Source organism: Rhinoderma darwinii, chromosome 6 (genome assembly GCF_050947455.1).
Source record: "Rhinoderma darwinii isolate aRhiDar2 chromosome 6, aRhiDar2.hap1, whole genome shotgun sequence".
In the NCBI taxonomy this organism is placed as follows: domain Eukaryota; kingdom Metazoa; phylum Chordata; class Amphibia; order Anura; family Rhinodermatidae; genus Rhinoderma; species Rhinoderma darwinii.
In genome coordinates, this window is record NC_134692.1 from 44,107,639 (window position 1) to 44,125,964 (window position 18,326).

Sequence of the window (18,326 nt, forward strand, 5' to 3'; positions counted from 1 at the left end):
GTCCATTAAAAACTGATCAACTGTCAGTATTTCATGGCCATTTTGCATCAGTGTCTCTAAATTTTCACCCATTTCCAGTCCGTCTGTCCGTTTTTAATGGCCGTTTGACATCCGTCTTGCATCAGTTTTTCATGGCCCTTAAAAAAAAAAACTGATAAATGTAATTGTTGAGGCTTTTTTTTTTTTTCCCAACACAATGAAAAGGAAGGTCACATGTCCACCTAGACACTATTTACAGCCCCCCTGTATATGATGCCACCCACCCCCCTGTATATGATGCCACACACCTCCCTGTATATGATGCCACCCACCCCCCTGTATATGATGCCACACACCTCCCTGTATATGATGCCACACACCTCCCTGTATATGATGCCACACACCCCCTGTATATGATGCCACACACCTCCTGTATATGATGCCACACACCTCCTGTATATGATGCCACACACCTCCTGTATATGATGCCACACACCTCCTGTATATGATGCCACACACCTCCTGTATATGATGCCACACACCTCCCTGTATATGATGCCACACACCTCCCTGTATATGATGCCACACACCTCCCTGTATATGATGCCACACACCTTCCTGTATATGATGCCGCACGGCCTCCCTGTATATGATGCCGCACGGCCTCCCTGTATATGATGCCGCACGGCCTCCCTGTATATGATGCCGCACGGCCTCCCTGTATATGATGTTTCACGGCCTCCCTGTATATGATGTTTCACGGCCTCCCTGTATATGATGCCGCACGGCCTCCCTGTATATGATGCCGCACGGCCTCCCTGTATATGATGCCGCACGGCCTCCCTGTATATAATGCCGCACGGCCTCCCTGTATATGATGCCGCACCGTTTATCACTGTCGTGTGAATAAGGCCTTATAGTGAGTGCAATATAACCCTGAGGAAGACAACCCCTGCACGGCGGTTCCTGCTCTGTATTAACGTGTGGCAGACCTAATCTATCTTTAGCATAAAATCCTCCTGAAGAATAAGGCTTTGTCTATCCTTCACCCGGACATCTTGGATTATTAAACAGTGATAGTCCTTTTAGTTTTATGAGGAAAGGTGAATATGGTGCTGCTGTCACACGGGACTTTGGTGGGGAGGTGCAGTAGTTGAGGTCTCGCAGCTGTCTGTCTGTTCACCATCAGAGCTGCGAGTACCAGTCTCCAGAAACTGGATTAATAGTGTTTGGATTATGTGTGAAAATAATCCCCAAGTGTTTTTAAACAAGATATATTTTTGTGCAGAGCAGATCCCACCTTCGCTCTTCTACCGGCATTTTCATTGTTTGTTTTTTATGTCTCTGCTGCCACCTTGGTGACGACGTGAATGGCATTGAGCAAAGCGAAGGGGTCTGCACAGACCTTATGATTTCATCATCAAAACGTTTTTTTAGTATAAAACTGACTAGTTAGGAAGTCGCTCAAATCAGAAAATCACGACTATAATCACACGACCGTGAAAAGAACGGCCATTAAAAATGGATCAACTTTCATTTTTTCGTTGCCATTTTGCATCCGTGTGGCTCTAAATTTTAATCGTTTCCCAGCCGTGTGACCATTTTTAACGACTGTTTGTCATCGGTTTAATTTGTCAGGTTTTTTTTTTGTCCTAACCCCCTGAAAACACCACAGTGCCCATGTAGAGTTCCCCTGTTCCCGCTCCCCAAGCTGTCTTCTTCTCGAGCGATTTAGGCCTGGTCTCTTCTGACGAGGCCTTCTCCACGCCGACACCGGCTACACGATGACTTTATTGTGCCTTTGCATCACAATAAAAGCTGAACCCTTACCTCGCCAGCGCTGTCTTGCGTGTCCACGTCCTAAGGATATGGACAATTGAATTCCCTTGTGATAAATCCGTTTTTAACGGCCGTCACATGGATTGATTTATCAAAAACGGCCTGTTAAAAACTGATCCACTGAGTCCTATGGGGGCCATCGGGCTGTGAAAACGGCCAACAATAGAACATGTTCTGTTTTTCGATGCCCAGTATTCACGGGCCGAAATATAAATCCCAGTTGTCCTTTTTTTGTCAAGTTATTTAAAAAGTACAGGTAATTCCGTTTCTGGGAAAGATGGATTACAAGCAATATGCCTTTCATTACACCTCCGACAGCGGTTGCCCCCAGGTTTCCAAGAGTACTCGATTTGTAAATCTGCCTAGTTATTCTGACCCACGAGCAGGAACGCATAACAACATATCTAGGCAAACCTCCCATTCTGGAGGCTTAGAAAGGATTGAGGCAGCCCTTGTAGGAGTTGTAATGGTGTCCGTGTTTGTCATCCAGCTGTTCCTGAAACAGAATTACCTGTATTTTTAAAATATAATATAATAGTTGAAAATAATTTTGACCACTTGTCAGAGGAGGATTTATATTCAGGAGTATATTGGGATAGTGTTGACCAATATATTTAGTAGTGAAGTAAGAGGAGATCCCTCGTCATTGTGTTACGGTTGTGTGCGATGTTATTCCGAGGTTTCCTGTGTTAGTAAAATGTGTACAGTAAATGACTTGTCTTCCTTCCTATGAGTAGTTTGGTGAGCTCCCAGGGGCGTCTCCCCGCGCACGTCTTCCTTCACTGTTCTACCTTGTAGAGATATCCATTGTATGGTGTATGAAAGGCTGATTCAGTGAATGAATACAAGAAGTGATGATCTGAAAGATTATATATATATATATATATATATATATATTTTTTTTTTTACATAGATGCCGATCTGAGTCTGGCCAATTTACTTTCTAGAGTTCTCTGAAAACACTAGCACTATATTTACGTGGTTGTTTTGTGTCACAAATGTAAAAAAAAAACGTCCTAAACCCCATTTCAGACTTCGGGCTTGTCCGCATGTAACGGAATTGCTGCGTATTTTCCGTTTGGCGTTGCGGATGGAAAATACGCAGCGGAATACAGTAGCAGCAAAGTGGATGTGAATGAACAAATCTCATCCACACGCTGCAAAAAATGTCAGTCCTGAAATTCATCTGCAGTGCGTATTTTTCATGTCCATTCCTGCTGCGGAAAGTGGACTGAATTCCTGCTTTTCAGGGGAGATGTCCCATCTCTCCGGCTTGAAAAAAAACGCAGCAAATCCATTACGTGTGGACAAGCCCTTACGGCTGAACACCCTTGTCTGTGCAAGAAGATGGCGTCCCAGCAGGTCACCTCTGGCATCTCTCGTGTGGGCACAAGTTCTGTTCCTGCAGTGACTATACCTTAGGGAGTTTGAATGAACACCCAATTAATAATGGGAAGCTTCATTTTCACTAGAATTCCCCTTTATTTATTTCCCAAATACGGTGTTACAATGTTAGAAAAATCTGCAAAATATCCACCTAGAAACTCCGCTCCAGAATCATGGGGATTATGACGTTTGTTTGAGCTCCGCTTTAACCCATTAATAATCACTAGATGAAACTCACAACCTTTCTACAGCAGAATAAGCCATAAAATCAGCTTTTTTTTTCTTTCTAACCTTGTGTAAATAGGGTTTACACACTTGAGTTGCACTGTAGTTCTTTTTAGTGGATTTTCTGCCCCTAAGGGCTCATTCACATGAGAGTGAATCTCATCCGTGTGCCGTCACACGGCCCCATTGATTTCAATGGGGCTATTCACACATGCGAGTGTCCATTGCATGTCACTGAAGTCAATGGGTGCGTGAAAACCATGCACGGTACACGGCTGCACATCCATGTGCTGTCCGTGTTTTACGCATCAAATACATTGAAAAAAAAAGTGCTTGCGAGTGTGTGAAAAACAAATGCCACTCGCAAAACACACTGATGCAAAACGCAATGCACACGGACAGATTTACGTGCGTTATGTATGCGTGTAAATCATTCACGCTCGTGTGAATGTAACCTTAGGGAATCGCTATTGCCCTGCACAACAATGGGGAATGTGAACTACTCTACAGTCCTGCAATTGTACAATCATTCCATCACTGCTGTTAATGGAGTGATTCTGAAAATATAATATAACTAAAAGTATAGGTTCACCTGTACCTGTATATTACAGAACTGCGTACACTACAATTTACCAGTGTACTATTATTATTGGAATCTTTTCTTTTTATGAACATGAGCAACCCAGTAATACTGTAGAGCTACTGTGGTAGGAAAATTGCATTCCTTGTGAATCTGTCAGCAGAATACAGACTGCTATTTACAGAACAAGAGCCCATGTGTCTCACAGATCTATCTATCTATCTATCTATCTATCTATCTATCTATCTATCTCTATCTAATCCATCTCATTACTTGTCTTTTACTGATCCCGAGTTACTGCCTATATTTTAGTCCAGAGCTGCATACATCAGCAGTATATGTTTGTATAAAAAATATTTTACAATAATGACGTAATGTGCATACAACTTTCTATGGGGCAAACGTATGCCAAAGAGTTTCCTTTTGGCAAATGTTTGAGAGGTATCAGGTTGACACCTAGATCTAGATACTGGTTTTTGTTGTTTTTTTCATTTTTTTACTGTACTTTATATTTTTGGCAGTATTGGAAGATGATCTACTGTGTATGGGTATAGCCCAACAGTAGATGTTGGGGGTGTTGAATTGCAACGTGCTCGATTCTTTGTTCCTGCGGGAGATAAGCTGCTGCCTGCTGGTGGCTTATGCCCCTGTTTCGTTTGAAATAAACATGCACGCAGAGAGCATTCTAGTCCATGCCAAGCATGTATGTGTATGGGGGAATCGGAGAGATAGCTGTTGGCCAAACAAGGCCGACAGTGATCTAATGTGGTCGGCTTTAGTCTGGTGCCTTTTATAGGAGAAAGATGGTGGGAATATACACCGTTATAAGGGCTAGTTCACACACAGATTTTTGGTACGGTTTTTGACGCGGAAACCGCGTCGGAAGCCACGCCAAAAAACAGCCGAAATCTCCTCCCATTGATTTCAATGGGAGGTGGATTTTTCCTGTGTATGGGAAAAAAAAGCGCCATGCTCTTTCTTCCTGCAGTTCAGTCTCTGACCTCACATTGGGAGACAAAGTGTTTTTCGTGGCGTTTTGCCCGCTCAATGCCGTGACTGAAAAACGCCGCAAAAGACACGGCAAAGAAAGTGCAGGCAGGGCAAACCATGCCTCAAAATTCCTGTTGGGATTTTGATGCAGATTTTTCTTGCTGAAAAAAAAATTGTGTGAACATACACTGAGGGTATGTTCACACGGCAGCGTCCGTAATGGCTGAAATTACGGGGCTGTTTTCAGGAGAAAACAGCTCCGTAATGGCATGTTGAGGCGCTTTTCGCTGCGTCCATTACGGACATTAAATGGAGCTGGTTTTCCATGGAGTCCATGGAAAACGGCTCCATTTATGTCTGAAGAAGTGACAGGCACTTCTTTGACGCGGGCGTCTTTTTTACGCCCCGCCTTTTGACAGCAGGGCGTAAAAAAAATGACCGTGTGCACAGAACATCGTAAGACCCATTCTAATGAATGGGCAGATGTTTGCCAACGCTATCGAGCAGCATTTTTGGACGTAAATCGAGGCGTAAAACGCCTGAATTACGTCCGTAAATAAGCCATGTGAACATACCCTAATAATGCACAGAATATCCATGTGACAATGTGACCATAGGTTTAAAATGTGAACTTACCAATCCGATTTCTGCCACCGTATTCAGTACTTTCTATTTTTCTTATGCAATGAAAGATGTATGAAGAAAAAAGACTTTGATGGATAAAGTTGTAAACTTTCTGGGGTGTAATACTATTAATAATCCAAAGCAAACAATGCTGCAAATTTATTTTGAGAATAAAATTCCTTGTTGAGTAAATTGAGAGGCAGGGGAGGGGGCCTTCCGATACTTGTCCCTGGCTGTGCTGCTCTTTACACGTGCCCCGTGAGGGGCCTTCTCAGGTAACTTTGCTGTAATATAATAAGGGGGAACAGATTATTGGGATATGTGAAATCTTTAAATTGCGTTCTATTAAACAAGAAGCCTGGAACCTAGTGAAAGAGTTACATATGTAAGTAACTACGTTTTAGGCCTCATTCACACATCCGTGACCTTTTATACGGCCGCAATACATGGACCGATGGCTTCCGGTCCATTTTTTTTCAACAGACTTTTGAATAGAGTGGCTATGTTCAAGCTGAAAATTAAGAGGTTGGTTTCAAGAAATCCAGGCATTTTTGGAGCTGGTTTTGAAAGTGTCTTTTGATTTTTTTTTTTTCTAAGCATTTTTTTTGAGGCGTGTTTTTTGAAGTGTTAGGGTATGTTCACACGCAGTGTCTTCAGACGTGATTCGGGCGGTTTACGAAAACGTCTCCATTACGCCTACAAACATCTGCCCATTGCGTTCAATGGGTTTTACGGTGTTCTGTTCCCACGAGGTGTAATTTTACGCGTAGCTGTCAAAATACGGCGCGTAAAAAGACGCCCTCGAAAAAGAAGTGCATGTCACTTCTTGGGACGTTTTTGGAGTCGTTTTTCAAGTGGGTGTTGTAAAGAAGTGTCTGACGCTGACCAATCAGTGACCAATCGGCTTCATTCACCTCATTGTTCCCTCCTGGCTTCTTTCACTGCACAATCACACTGTAACAATAGGCTGGAACAATGAGAAGTGTATGAGGCTGATTGGTCACTGATTAGTCACTGATTGGTCAGCCTCATACACTTCTCTGTACAACGCCCAGTTGGTAAAAAGTAAAAACACGCCCAGTTGGTCATTAAGAAACTAATTAGCATAAATCTAAAATTACTCATAACTTGCTCAAAAATTATCGTTTTTCAAAATAAAAACCACTGTTGTTATCTACATTACAGCGCCGATCAGATTATGTAGGCGATGGGGCACTTATAATCTGGTGACAGAGCCTCTTTAATCAATAAATTATATCTAACCCAAAATGGTGCTATTAAAAAATACAACTTGTCCCACAAAAAACAAGACCTTATACAGCTATGTTGATGCAAAAATAAAAAAGTTATAGCTCTTGGAATGCGACGATGGAAAAAATAAAAAAATTGCTTGGTCATTAAGGTTTAAAATAGGCGGTCATTAAAGGGTTAAACTTGTAACTGATCGTAAAATAAAACAAAAACCGCACATTTTTAGAAATTGTGACAATGTTTTACCAAATAATACAGAGTTGTGAATATTCAGTCGTACCGTTGTTGCTGCGGGTAGTTCTGTACTTTTTGTTTTACTGTCGTTTTTACTAAAAACTGCCTCCGAAGTTCGATCCCAGCGAAGTTTAAGGGTATGTTCACACGTAGTCAACAAAAACGTCTGAAAATCCAGATCTGTTTTCAAGGGAAAACAGACCCTGCTTTTCTGACGTTTTTTTACCAACTCGCGTTTTTCGCGCCGTTTTTCGCGCCGTTTTTTACGTCCGATTTTGGAGCTGTTTTCATTGGAGTCTATGAGAAAACAGCTCCAAAAACGTCCAAAGAAGTGTCCTGCACTTCTTTTGACGAGGCTGTATTTTTACGCGTCGTCGTTTGACAGCTGTCAAACGACGACGCGTAAATAACAGGTCGTCTGCACAGTACGTCGGCAAACCCATTCTAATGAATGGGCAGATGTTTGCCGACGTATTGTAGCCGTATTTTCAGACGTAAAACGAGGCATAATACGCCTCGTATACGTCTGAAATTTGGCCGTGTGAACATACCCTAAGTCCTTTTCTCCTATTCACACATAATTCTTACCAAAAAGAAAAGCAAGTCCAACCAGATAAACTTTGACTAAGTTTTGTCCATCCCTCTCCACTCCCAAACAGATAAAACCTGTCCTGTTCCAACACTGCGCCTCCTTACAAGAATAGAGCTACTCCTTATAGATTATACATTTTCATTGGCTATGTTTTCTCTTGTATCTAGTTCACTCTGTTTTTCGCAGCGTTTTTGACCAGCGGCCATTGAGCACCGCAGGCATAAAACGCAGTGAAATATGCTTTTTCTGCCTCCCATTGATGTCAATGGGAGGTCAGAGGCGTAAACGCCCGAAGATAGGGCATGTCCCTTCTTTAACCTGCGAGACGGTTTTACCGCTCGCGGGAAAAAGACGCCTCCGCTTTTCCATTGAAATCAATGGGAGGCATTTTCGAGCCGTTTTTGACGAGTTTTGCGGTGCGGTTTCCACCTCAAAAAACTCAGTTTGAACATAGCCTTAGTGTTTTGTATGTATGTGCTTGTTACAATGTATTACCTATCAATGTTTTACTATTTAAAGTAACCCAGAACATGATGGCACTTTATACAAAACAATTTCTGTTAGGAGAGAAAAATGAGCATTAGACAAATTACTGTTATTACACATTTTTCTTATATTACATGCAAAGAAAGGGCTTCATAATCCTTCCATGGAAACGAAATTAAATATGTTGTGTAGAAAATGTTTTAAGTTTAATTGTTACGGTTATGTTTCCACAGGCAGAGGCTCGGTTGGCGGCTAAGCGGGCAGCGCGAGCTGAAGCCAGAGAAATTCGTATGAAGGAACTGGAGAGACAGCAGAAAGAGGTAATGTATCCCAACAGAAAATCATCACTGGGCTGTAGAATAAAATAATCCAGCAAATCTAGATTCAATAATCATTGTGCTAAAGCATTCACAGTAACCTTTTCATCAAAAGGGTCATGCTGGCATCTTATCCATTTTAGAGCAGTTGTGTGAGGCATAAACATATATTTGGGGTATAGTGGTAGTACTTGCTATCAAGAGTTCTTCTTTAGAGCGGTTTGTAATGAAATACATAACGATCTAAATGGCTTTGGATGATGACTAACTGACGTGATCTGTGTATTATTAGGAAATCCGAAAAGTATAAGGAATCCATGAGTCAAGTCAATGTGACTAGTGTATGCCCGTCATGTTCTTTCAAGGTAGTGAAGCAATGAATCGCTACATTACTATTCCCTTAATGCCAAGTCCCCTGTTAGTTGCATATATTGCTATCTTGAGGTATATTGTAGCTGAGGATGGTGTGCACTGTCCGTTCTGATCTTTTTGCATTAGGCTAAGTGAGGTATCCTTGACGCTTGTAAGTTTTTTATTTTTTGTTTTTTGTTTATTTTTTATTTATTTTTTATATCGATTTGGGTTTTACTAGTATCATCTTTATGTCCCATTTTTGTGCTCCCTGAGGTGTGAGGGGGAGCAATTTCTCAAAGCAACCAGTCAGTTTACTTCTTTAATTTTCATATCCGGCACAAGGTAAACCCGAATCTGAAATGAATTGGTTACTATGGACAACTGCTCTACTTTTGTCTACTTGTTACATATGAGGGCCCCTGAATATCGAATGAGTTAACACTTCAAAGGCTAGAGCCAATCAAAATAATAATAATTTTTAAAAAAAAGAGGCCACCGGAATTAGACTTCACTAGGTATTGCCTTACATGCTGTATGAGCGGGTGCAGATCATTTATTATGTAAGCTGCAGTGACGTACTGGACCCAGGAATATTTCTTCACCAACATTTGAATGTGTTGAAAAAGAACTGCAGTCCGAAAGAAGAATACCCCGGCATGGGAGCTGTTCAAATATAAAAATAACATTATGGTATGTTTAGTATTCTGCTATCCATGTAGAAATACGTTCTGATCACTCTTATTGTGTAGTTCAGGTGATTACAGGTAAACATGAATTAAAGGTGTGGAGGAATTTACTACTATTGATACAACAGTCATGACACAAGACAGTAAAACACAACCAGTCGGATATTGTGTACTGGAAGTTGTTTCTGTTGTGCCCCGTGGCTGAAGTGTTTGGCTAAGCGACACTACGAGGGCAGGCTTTTAAAGTTTAGACCAATACGTCCGTTTACTCGGGCAGGAATTGTTGTTGTTCATCTCACACGACTCCTAGACAGGTCAGCAGAATCCCTGTGTAAACACACACTAGTAGGGGAGAGTACCTGTCTAGGTTTATCTTGGCTGCTCTTTCTTCATTTCAGAAGTACATGGGCCAGTCTGGGTGTTTTATAACTCTACTGTATGAACAGGATTGTAAGATGGGGCCACTTATAACCAGAATACTGGCATGGAAGAAGTTCAGATGATCAAACATGCCTGGAGATATATCCTGTATAGTACATTCTATAGTTGGTGATCTGAATGTGTGTCCTCTTGCCAGATCATGTGTACAAGAGACACTTACTTTATTACCTCCTTATATACAGGAATGCTGCTAAATATTTTCATATTGTGGGAGGAAACCTTGTATTCCAGTTTACTGTAAAACTAGAAATGGGCGTTTTGGCAGAGCCACATCTCTTGCTCTTACTGCCAAAGTTCAGGTTACTTGTAAGAGGAGTTGTCAGCACAGCCTGTGCGCCTCTTCTCAAATCACGGACATAATGGTATATTCTAAGTTTGTCACGTGCCAGGCTGACCTAAATTGTCCTCTAAATGTTGCCAATCCTAGTGCATGAGTCTCAGTTTACACACACCTCCTCCTGTCCTTGGGGGTATATATATATATATATATATATATATATATATATATATATATATATATATATATAGTGAAGCAGCACTCAAAAATAAAGTGGTTTAATCACCAGACATAGTCTGCAACGTTTCACCTTCTCAATGAAGGCATATTCAAGTGGGCTGTTACCCCTCATGAAGTGACGGGTGTTACCTGCCCCGTTTACAGTCAAAGGCATTATTTGCATATTGGACACCAGAACTAACGGCACCGAAATCTCAACGATGGGGGCTAGAAGAAAAAAATAAAACCGTCAACTGCAGTTTTTTGGACAGGTGATAGTTCCTGCTGTCAAATAAACCCAGGACCATTGTAATGTGATTGACAACTCTCATAAACATAAAGGTCCAAACTCCACACAAAATAGGACTATATGATAATGCATGTGTGTGCTTCACCAATGCAAAGGAATACAGTACAATATAGATGCTCTAAAGATCTATAATCCTGAACAAAATAATACAAGAGTGGGAAAAGGAATCTGATACCATGATAAACACATTTCACAAGTCTAGTGCAATATAAAATAAAACAAGTGTTTTTGATCAATAATTCCGCATCTAATCCCCCTTAGTAAAATGAGGAGTTTACACAAAAAATATAATCTGCTCAACCATCAATAATGAATGAGAGTCGGGTTACTGACGGACCAGGAGTACACAGAAACCCCACACGCATCGCCGGCTTCCTCCAGGGGTTTATATATAACACGTTTTAACACTGGCAGGTCGGTTTATGGAAAAATGTGTCTTTATCTGAGACTGAATTATCTTGTTAACCCCACGTGTTGGTTCTATTGTTAGTGTAATTCTTTAGCTCAGATCATATGCTATTTTGGAATAGGCCATCAATAGCAGATGGGTCGAGGTCCAACTCCCCGAACCCCAGCCGATCAGCTGTTTTGAAGGGGTTCAGTGCTCGTACGAGCGCTGCTTCCGCTTCATTTCTTCTTGCTCACTGAATCGTCGACACAGATGTAGTGGTGATTCACAGTATTGCAGCCTTCACCCGTTCACTTCAATGGGAAAAATCTGCAAAACCGTGAATTTCCGCTACATTCATGTAGACGATTCAGTGAGCAAGTAGAAATTAAGGGGAAGCTGCGCTCATACAAGCGCTGCGGCCCCTTCAAAACAGCTGATCGGCGGGGGTCCCAGGAGTCCAACCCATCAGCTGCTGATGGCCTATCCTGAGGATAAGCCATCAGTTTTTACGTACTGGAAACCTCCTTTAAACTCAATTTAATAACCAGCTGCTGTATCTACAGGAGCAGTTTTTCTTTTCACTTTCTTTTTTTTTTCTGACTGTCATTTTCTCTTTCTTTCTTTGTCCTCTTGTACAGATTTACCAGGTTCAGAAGGTAATGTGAATGTGTGTGATGCCCTGCATGTTTTTTCTACACCTATCAGTATATCAAACTCTAATGTTTTTATTTTGTTTTGTGTTTAGTTTTTTTTTGTCTTTGTTTCTTTTTCCAGATTTGGGATTCCTGTTTTGCTACTTTAGGCTAGGTTCACATCTGCGTCGGAGGCTTCGTTAGGACCCTCTGTTGCAGATCCAGTCAAATATGGCAGAAGAAATATCGCAGCAACTTAATTGTGACCAATAACACGTGAATCCTGCGTGTCTCTAACCCGCTTTCACTGAACCTATCCTTGACGCTAACCTGACGGATTCAGGTCTCAGCGCTAGATACATCTGCTCTGTATACAGGATACAAAGCAGCCGTATCTCAAAAAGTAAAAAAAAAATGTAAATAAGTATTTAAAAAGTTGCACCAAACAGACATTTTTATATAAAAAAAAATATAAACTATTTCAAAGGTGTACATAGCCTTTAAAGTTAATGGGTTCCTGAAGCGCCATTAGTGTCTGTCCAAGACTTCCTTTTCTCATTCTCCTGTTCCTATGACCAACCAAAAGAACGGAAAAGGGAATGCAGATGTGAACCCAGCCTAGTTATGCATTGTTTGGTCTTGACCATATCATTTTTGTGTCCCCCCTCTCTCTATTTGTAGCGTACCCGATTCCTAATATTTTTCTTTAGTTCAATGGAAAAAAACATAAATGTGAATTAATTTGGCAGCTGCTGCTGTTAACAACTGGCTGTTTAAGAGTTGTTGTTTTTTGTAACTGGACTGTAACATCCGGACTCCTGCAATTCTATTAAACCATACTTAAATCACTATAGGGTTGTATGGTGATTTGAGTTCAGTTCCATAGAATCACAGTAAATGTTGTGCAGATCCATAATACGGTGCCAGCTGCATAGCTAAAGGCTCATGGGCCCCTATGCAAAAGTTCTTCTTGGGGCCCCTCCCCCAACTTCTGTTCACGGCCGATGGCTGCAGCCCACATCTTTTATCTGCATAGCTGGGTCTCTTAAGTGACCCATTGATGCAGCACTAGTAGCCAGGGGTGTTAAAAAGTTCAGGGGCACCCCCCCCCAAAAAAAAAACATAACGTTAAAAAAACACACACACACACACACACACACACACACACACACACACACACACACACACACACACACACACACATATATATATATATGCGCGCGCGTTTTTTTTTTTTTGTGTGTGATACTGTCTGCCGGACCCTGTTTTCTAAGCCTATCGTGTGTGATGAGGTCTGCTGAGCCAATGTATCTAATCCTATCCAGTGGCATAGCTTTATATATATATATATATATATATATATATATATATATATATATATATATATATATATGGCTTAGAATACAGGGCACAGCATACAAATCACACATGATCGGCTTAGAAAACAGGGCCCAGCAGACTGTATCACACATTCTAGGCTTAGCTACAGGGCCTCAGCATATAGTATTCATATACTTACCCTCCTTGCTCCTGAGTTTGGTCCGCTTCGGGTGCAGTGCTGGGTCCTGACATTATTCAGCGTCCCGACGTTGTGCACAGCTGAAAGGTGGCCGGAATCGGAGCTATTTAAAAAAAAAAATAAAAAAAAATGTTTACACAGGTGTAGATTAGCCTTTAAGATAGAGCTCTGCCTCCTTTCAGGTTCTGCTGTAGTTGTAGGTCTGCAGATTGCCTCCCCCTGCCATGTAAATCATAAGAATCATCTATTTGGCAACTGTTTTTATAGCAGGATCATTTTCTTTCATCGTGGAGTGTATGTAAGAAAGTGCATAATTTCCAGTGATTCCCAGCAAGTGTTTCATAACACTGAGTTCACACCACAATTGTGGGCTCCATCACAAGTATAAGTGAATACCAACCAGCTGGATACAGCGTTTATACTGCAATGCTGTTCAGTTCTGAAAAAATAAATAGGATCCCTATGGATATGTTTTTGTTTTCATTTACAAATGTATGTGTATATGTTACACAGTATACGTTTGGACCCGTTTAAAAACAGAAAAATAGATCCGTCAAAGGGATGTTAACCTTATCCTAACTGTATACTAACTAAATGTCTGGGAACCAGTGTTGTACTTGACTTCTGCAATTCTGCTTAAAGAAGCACTCCCATGAAAATGTTTATTGCTTTGCCCATTTGTAATGGGCATCTTGTACATGTATATGATTAGTTGCTCACCGAGCGTCTACTTTTCAAAACACAGCCTCCGTTCGGCTCCCCCGTGCCGTCACGTGATGTCTAATCTGACTCCCTGGTTCACACTGCGTCTTAGGGCCTGTTCACATCTGCGTTCGCTTTTCGTTCAGGGGTTCGGTTGGAGATTTCCGTCAGGTGAACCCCCTCTACGGAAAGTCAAACGGAAACCTTTGCTTCCGTTTGCATCACCATTGATATCAATGGTGACGGAAACATTGCTAATTGTCACCATTCCGGCAGGTTTCCGTTTTTTTTTTGGACGGAATCCATAACACAGTCCACTGACCGCACGCGGGAGCCGAACGGAGCCGGCTTTTTGAAAACTAGACACTCAATGAGCCAATAATTGTCATATACATGTACAAGATGCCCATTACAAATGGGCAAAGCAATAAAAATGTTCATAGGAGATGGGAGTGCTTCTTTAATACCTGTCCTGATCTGTCTTTCTTTTTTCTTCTTTCTTCAGAAATATTATGGTTTGGATACCAAGTGGGGTGACATTGAGCAGTGGATGGTAGGAGTTTCTCAGTATATCCCTCCGTTATATTTGTTTCATTATTTCCTGGGGTACACACTGTCAATCTGTCAGTCTCTTGCCTCAAATGTTTGTTTCTTGTATGAAACGTCCTCATCCATGTTATTGGTCGACTGTTGTCAAACAATACTGACTAGCAAGCAATGAAAATGTTGAATCCGTTAGTAATATTAAACAGATATAATAATATGAACACAGTCCTTCTGTTTTTTTCCATGCATCCTTTTTTTTAAACCAACATTGTGAACAATGCCGTATTATTGGTCTGCCCCCCCCCCCCCCACCTCATACTACACATTAAATGCATGGCACCTGCCAATACATATTGTAGCTCGTCATATGTTTACATTTTCGTGTCACAGGCGTATTGTTCTTCTTTTTACACGATGTCGTGAAGGAACCCACAGGTATAATTATAAATGTATTAAAGAGAGTGGGAATATTTCAAGACACATAATCATTAGGTTATGTTCACACAGAGTTTTTTGCAGGCGTAATTTCTGCCTCAAAATTCCATTTGAAAGTTTGAGGCAGATTTTCCTCTCCCTGCACGCCGATTTTTGCAGTGTTTTTCGCAGCGTTTTTTTGCGCACGGCCATTGAGAGCCGCAGGCATAAAACGCTGCGAAATACGCTTTCTCTGCCTCCCATTGAAGTCAATGGGAGGTCAGAGGTGGAAACGCCCGAAGATAGGGCATGTCGCTTCTTTCTCCCGCAAGGCGGTTTTACCGCTCGCAGGAGAAAACCGCTCCCGCATCCCATTGGAATCAACGGGAGGCATTTTCGGGCCGTTTTTGACGAGGTGTTTGGCACGGTTTCCGCGTAAAAAAACTCATAAAAAAACTCTGTGTGAACATAGCCTTATTGTTGTAAACTCCAAAATGTGTCACTCCATTCCAGTAAACATGCTGGGTTTTTTTTTGGGGGGGGGGGGAAGAAATGGAGAACTGATACTGAAAAATTGCTTCCCTAATCAATTGTCCAATCCCTTCTGCACAGAAAAACATGCAAGGTGATATGCCTAAGGATGCATTCACATATATCAGTTGTATCTAGTCGGCTTTTTCTATGGGAGAAGGACACAACTGATGGAAAAGTTGTGCGCCTGTCTGGTGTCTATAGCCGGGCGGGGAAGATTGGCATGCAGGATTTCTCTGTCCCGCTACGGAAGATTCCCTTTTGCAAAACTGAGGTCGCCTTGTACGAAACTTTATAGGAAACTAATATTACATCTGGCTTTTTACTACTGGCTGGAGAGATTGTGAGGGTCGGACTTATGGGAGTAGACCCTAAAACAATGCTTGTGTGAACCTAGACTTGATTCCATAATGAGAGCGCACACTGCCCAAAACATGGACTATATACTGTGGGGGGTTTTTGGTACCAAAATCTCCGGGTCTGTAAATAGCTTGCTACAGATCTAGACATTATTTAGAATGAAAAATATTTTCCATGATTTAGTTGTGTAAATGTGAGTAATATTATGGGGCACATTTTATAATGTGTTAGAGATTGATGGTGCGCTGCGACTGTTTTTAGAAGTGTGCCTGTCTGTTTACCTGTTAGTCACTTTTCCTTGTGTTTTGTCCATCTCCTATGTGTTTTACCTCTGTCCCTTTCCTGTGCCCTCTAATATTTTTGATGTCCTGCTTTCGCTCCTCAATCTTAGCTGCTTCATGTTTTTCCTCTTGTTCCCGCAATGCATTTCCAGGAAGACAGTGAGCGGTACTCACACAGACCACGTAGAAATCTCCAGGTCAGTTTTTACCCAGTGTGATTACCATGTTTCAGTCTGTAAGGCTGGATTCACACATTGCGTATTTGTTGCAGAATCTTTGGTTTCCGAGTGTGCATCGAAATTCTGTAACAAAGTATAGTACAATGTCAGAGAATGGGGTTTTAACAAACCCCATTGACCCGCCGCGTAAAAAATCCCCTGCATATTTTAGGCATGCTGTGGATATTTCAAATCTGGAGCATGCCAGATCTGTTGTGGAAATTCCGCAGATTTCATTCATTGCTATGCAAAGGGTGAAATTCGCTGCTATTTCGCTCCAAAATTTGCAACAAAATGTATTTGTCGATTTTAGTGCAGAGTTTTAGACCAGTTCCACAGTGTGTCATTTTTATGCTTTGTGTGAACCTAGCAAAAAACGACTTCCTGATCAATTTTTTTTAATACAGCAGCCAACTCAGTCATAAAAAAATAAATCATTTTACTGACCAATCCTATTTGTAAAAAGATTGGTAAACCCTTTAATGCAATCCATGACATAATAGCTCTAATAGTAGAAAATACTTTAAGCCTTATAAGCTCATATGCCTTATCTTAAAACGTAATAATTTATAGACTAAAAACCGCTCCTAAATATTGTTAAGATTCTAGATTACAAATGCAATCTAAGTAAATTGCTTCATTAAATGTTTTTTTCCCCAAGATCTTACATTGATGGCCTAGTCTTAGGATGGGCCATCAATATGTGTTCGGTGGGGGTTCTCCTCAGATCCCCACTGAGGTGCACAATTTAAGGAGGAAAATAAACCACACATTCCATGATGAATCTGCTATGATTAAACACAAAAAGCCATGACACTAGTGTGACCAGAGCCGAACTCGTACTGAGAGGGAGATCCGCATCTCTGCTGCCCCTTTTCTGCTCTCAGTTGGTTGCCACTCCAGTTTTGAGCAGACTGGTTGAGGGGGAATCGGGTGTCAGAATTGGTACGGAAAGGAGGGCAGAGATGGAAAATAATGCTTTGCTTTACTCAATTCTGCTTTTCTGTCTATTACTGCTGTATTAATTTGCTTTTGAAACAAATTGACACCCTCTTTAACATTTTCTTTCATCATTGTGAAATATCTAAAATGCTTGCAAAAAATAAAAGTATAACCTCTCTATGAACTTTTTGTTTATATCCTAGTAGTTAGGGAGCTTTGTCAGTAAGCACTGTGTCTGTGTGCTGTTCACATGTCCATAGAAGCCCCCTTCGCTGATTGAGTCAGCATGCAGCGTTATTTTTTCCCATCAAAACAATGGGCCAGAACCTGGCAGAACCCATTAGAAGTCCAATGGGGTCCGTCATGCATTGGTAGTATCGGTTGAACAACTGTTTTGAAACTTTTACGTTATCAACGGAAACCAGAAGGCAGATGTGAACAGAGGCTAAATGACACTTTTATAGCAATTACGGTACTTTGTCAGTATTTAGGCAGTGCTGAAAAACCAACTAAATTTAAAAAAAAATGGAAAATTGAGACTCTCTGTATTATTTTGCACAACTGTGACCAGTAAGCGTGAGAATCTATGTTCCATATACTGATTCAGGTAAACCATCCATTAGCAATTACCCTTTTTTTTTTTACTAATGAGATTTAACGTTTTGGGAAATGCACCGCTCTTTAGTAATGTCTGTATTCTTTGCTTGGTGATCTCTCTTATCTATTACATTGTTCCCTCTTTTAAAGGCTTCTGATGAAGATGATATGTCTGTGACTAGCAGGAGCAGTCTTAGGGTCAGTAACCCGTGCTCTTCCTGACCTTAGTAAAATATACTCTGCGTGCCAAAACCTGAGTGTGACCAGCTTCACACAAGCGTAATACGGGCCCATTTGTGGGTCAGTATTGCATATGTAAATCTCGGCCCAACTGCGGGTCTAATGACGTGACCTAGCAGCATCATGGGTCCCTATGTTGCTGCTTATTCAAGTCATTAGACCC

The 18,326-nt window shown here is 41.2% G+C and overlaps 1 protein-coding gene across 8 annotated transcripts in view; it reads left to right on the forward strand.

Annotated features, from left to right (window-relative positions):
• LRRFIP1 (LRR binding FLII interacting protein 1) overlaps window positions 1-18,326 on the forward strand; it is a 105,524-nt gene that overhangs the window by 46,281 nt on the left and 40,917 nt on the right. For 7 of the 8 annotated variants that reach the window (XM_075829620.1, XM_075829621.1, XM_075829622.1 and 4 more), the window contains exons 2-6: window positions 8,420-8,506; window positions 11,820-11,837; window positions 14,540-14,587; window positions 16,319-16,363; window positions 18,074-18,121. In XM_075829620.1, the coding sequence (XP_075685735.1) occupies window positions 8,420-8,506; window positions 11,820-11,837; window positions 14,540-14,587; window positions 16,319-16,363; window positions 18,074-18,121 (246 nt within the window). The remainder of the gene's footprint in view (window positions 1-8,419; window positions 8,507-11,819; window positions 11,838-14,539; window positions 14,588-16,318; window positions 16,364-18,073; window positions 18,122-18,326) is intronic. The other variant, XM_075829617.1, reaches the window with a different exon arrangement.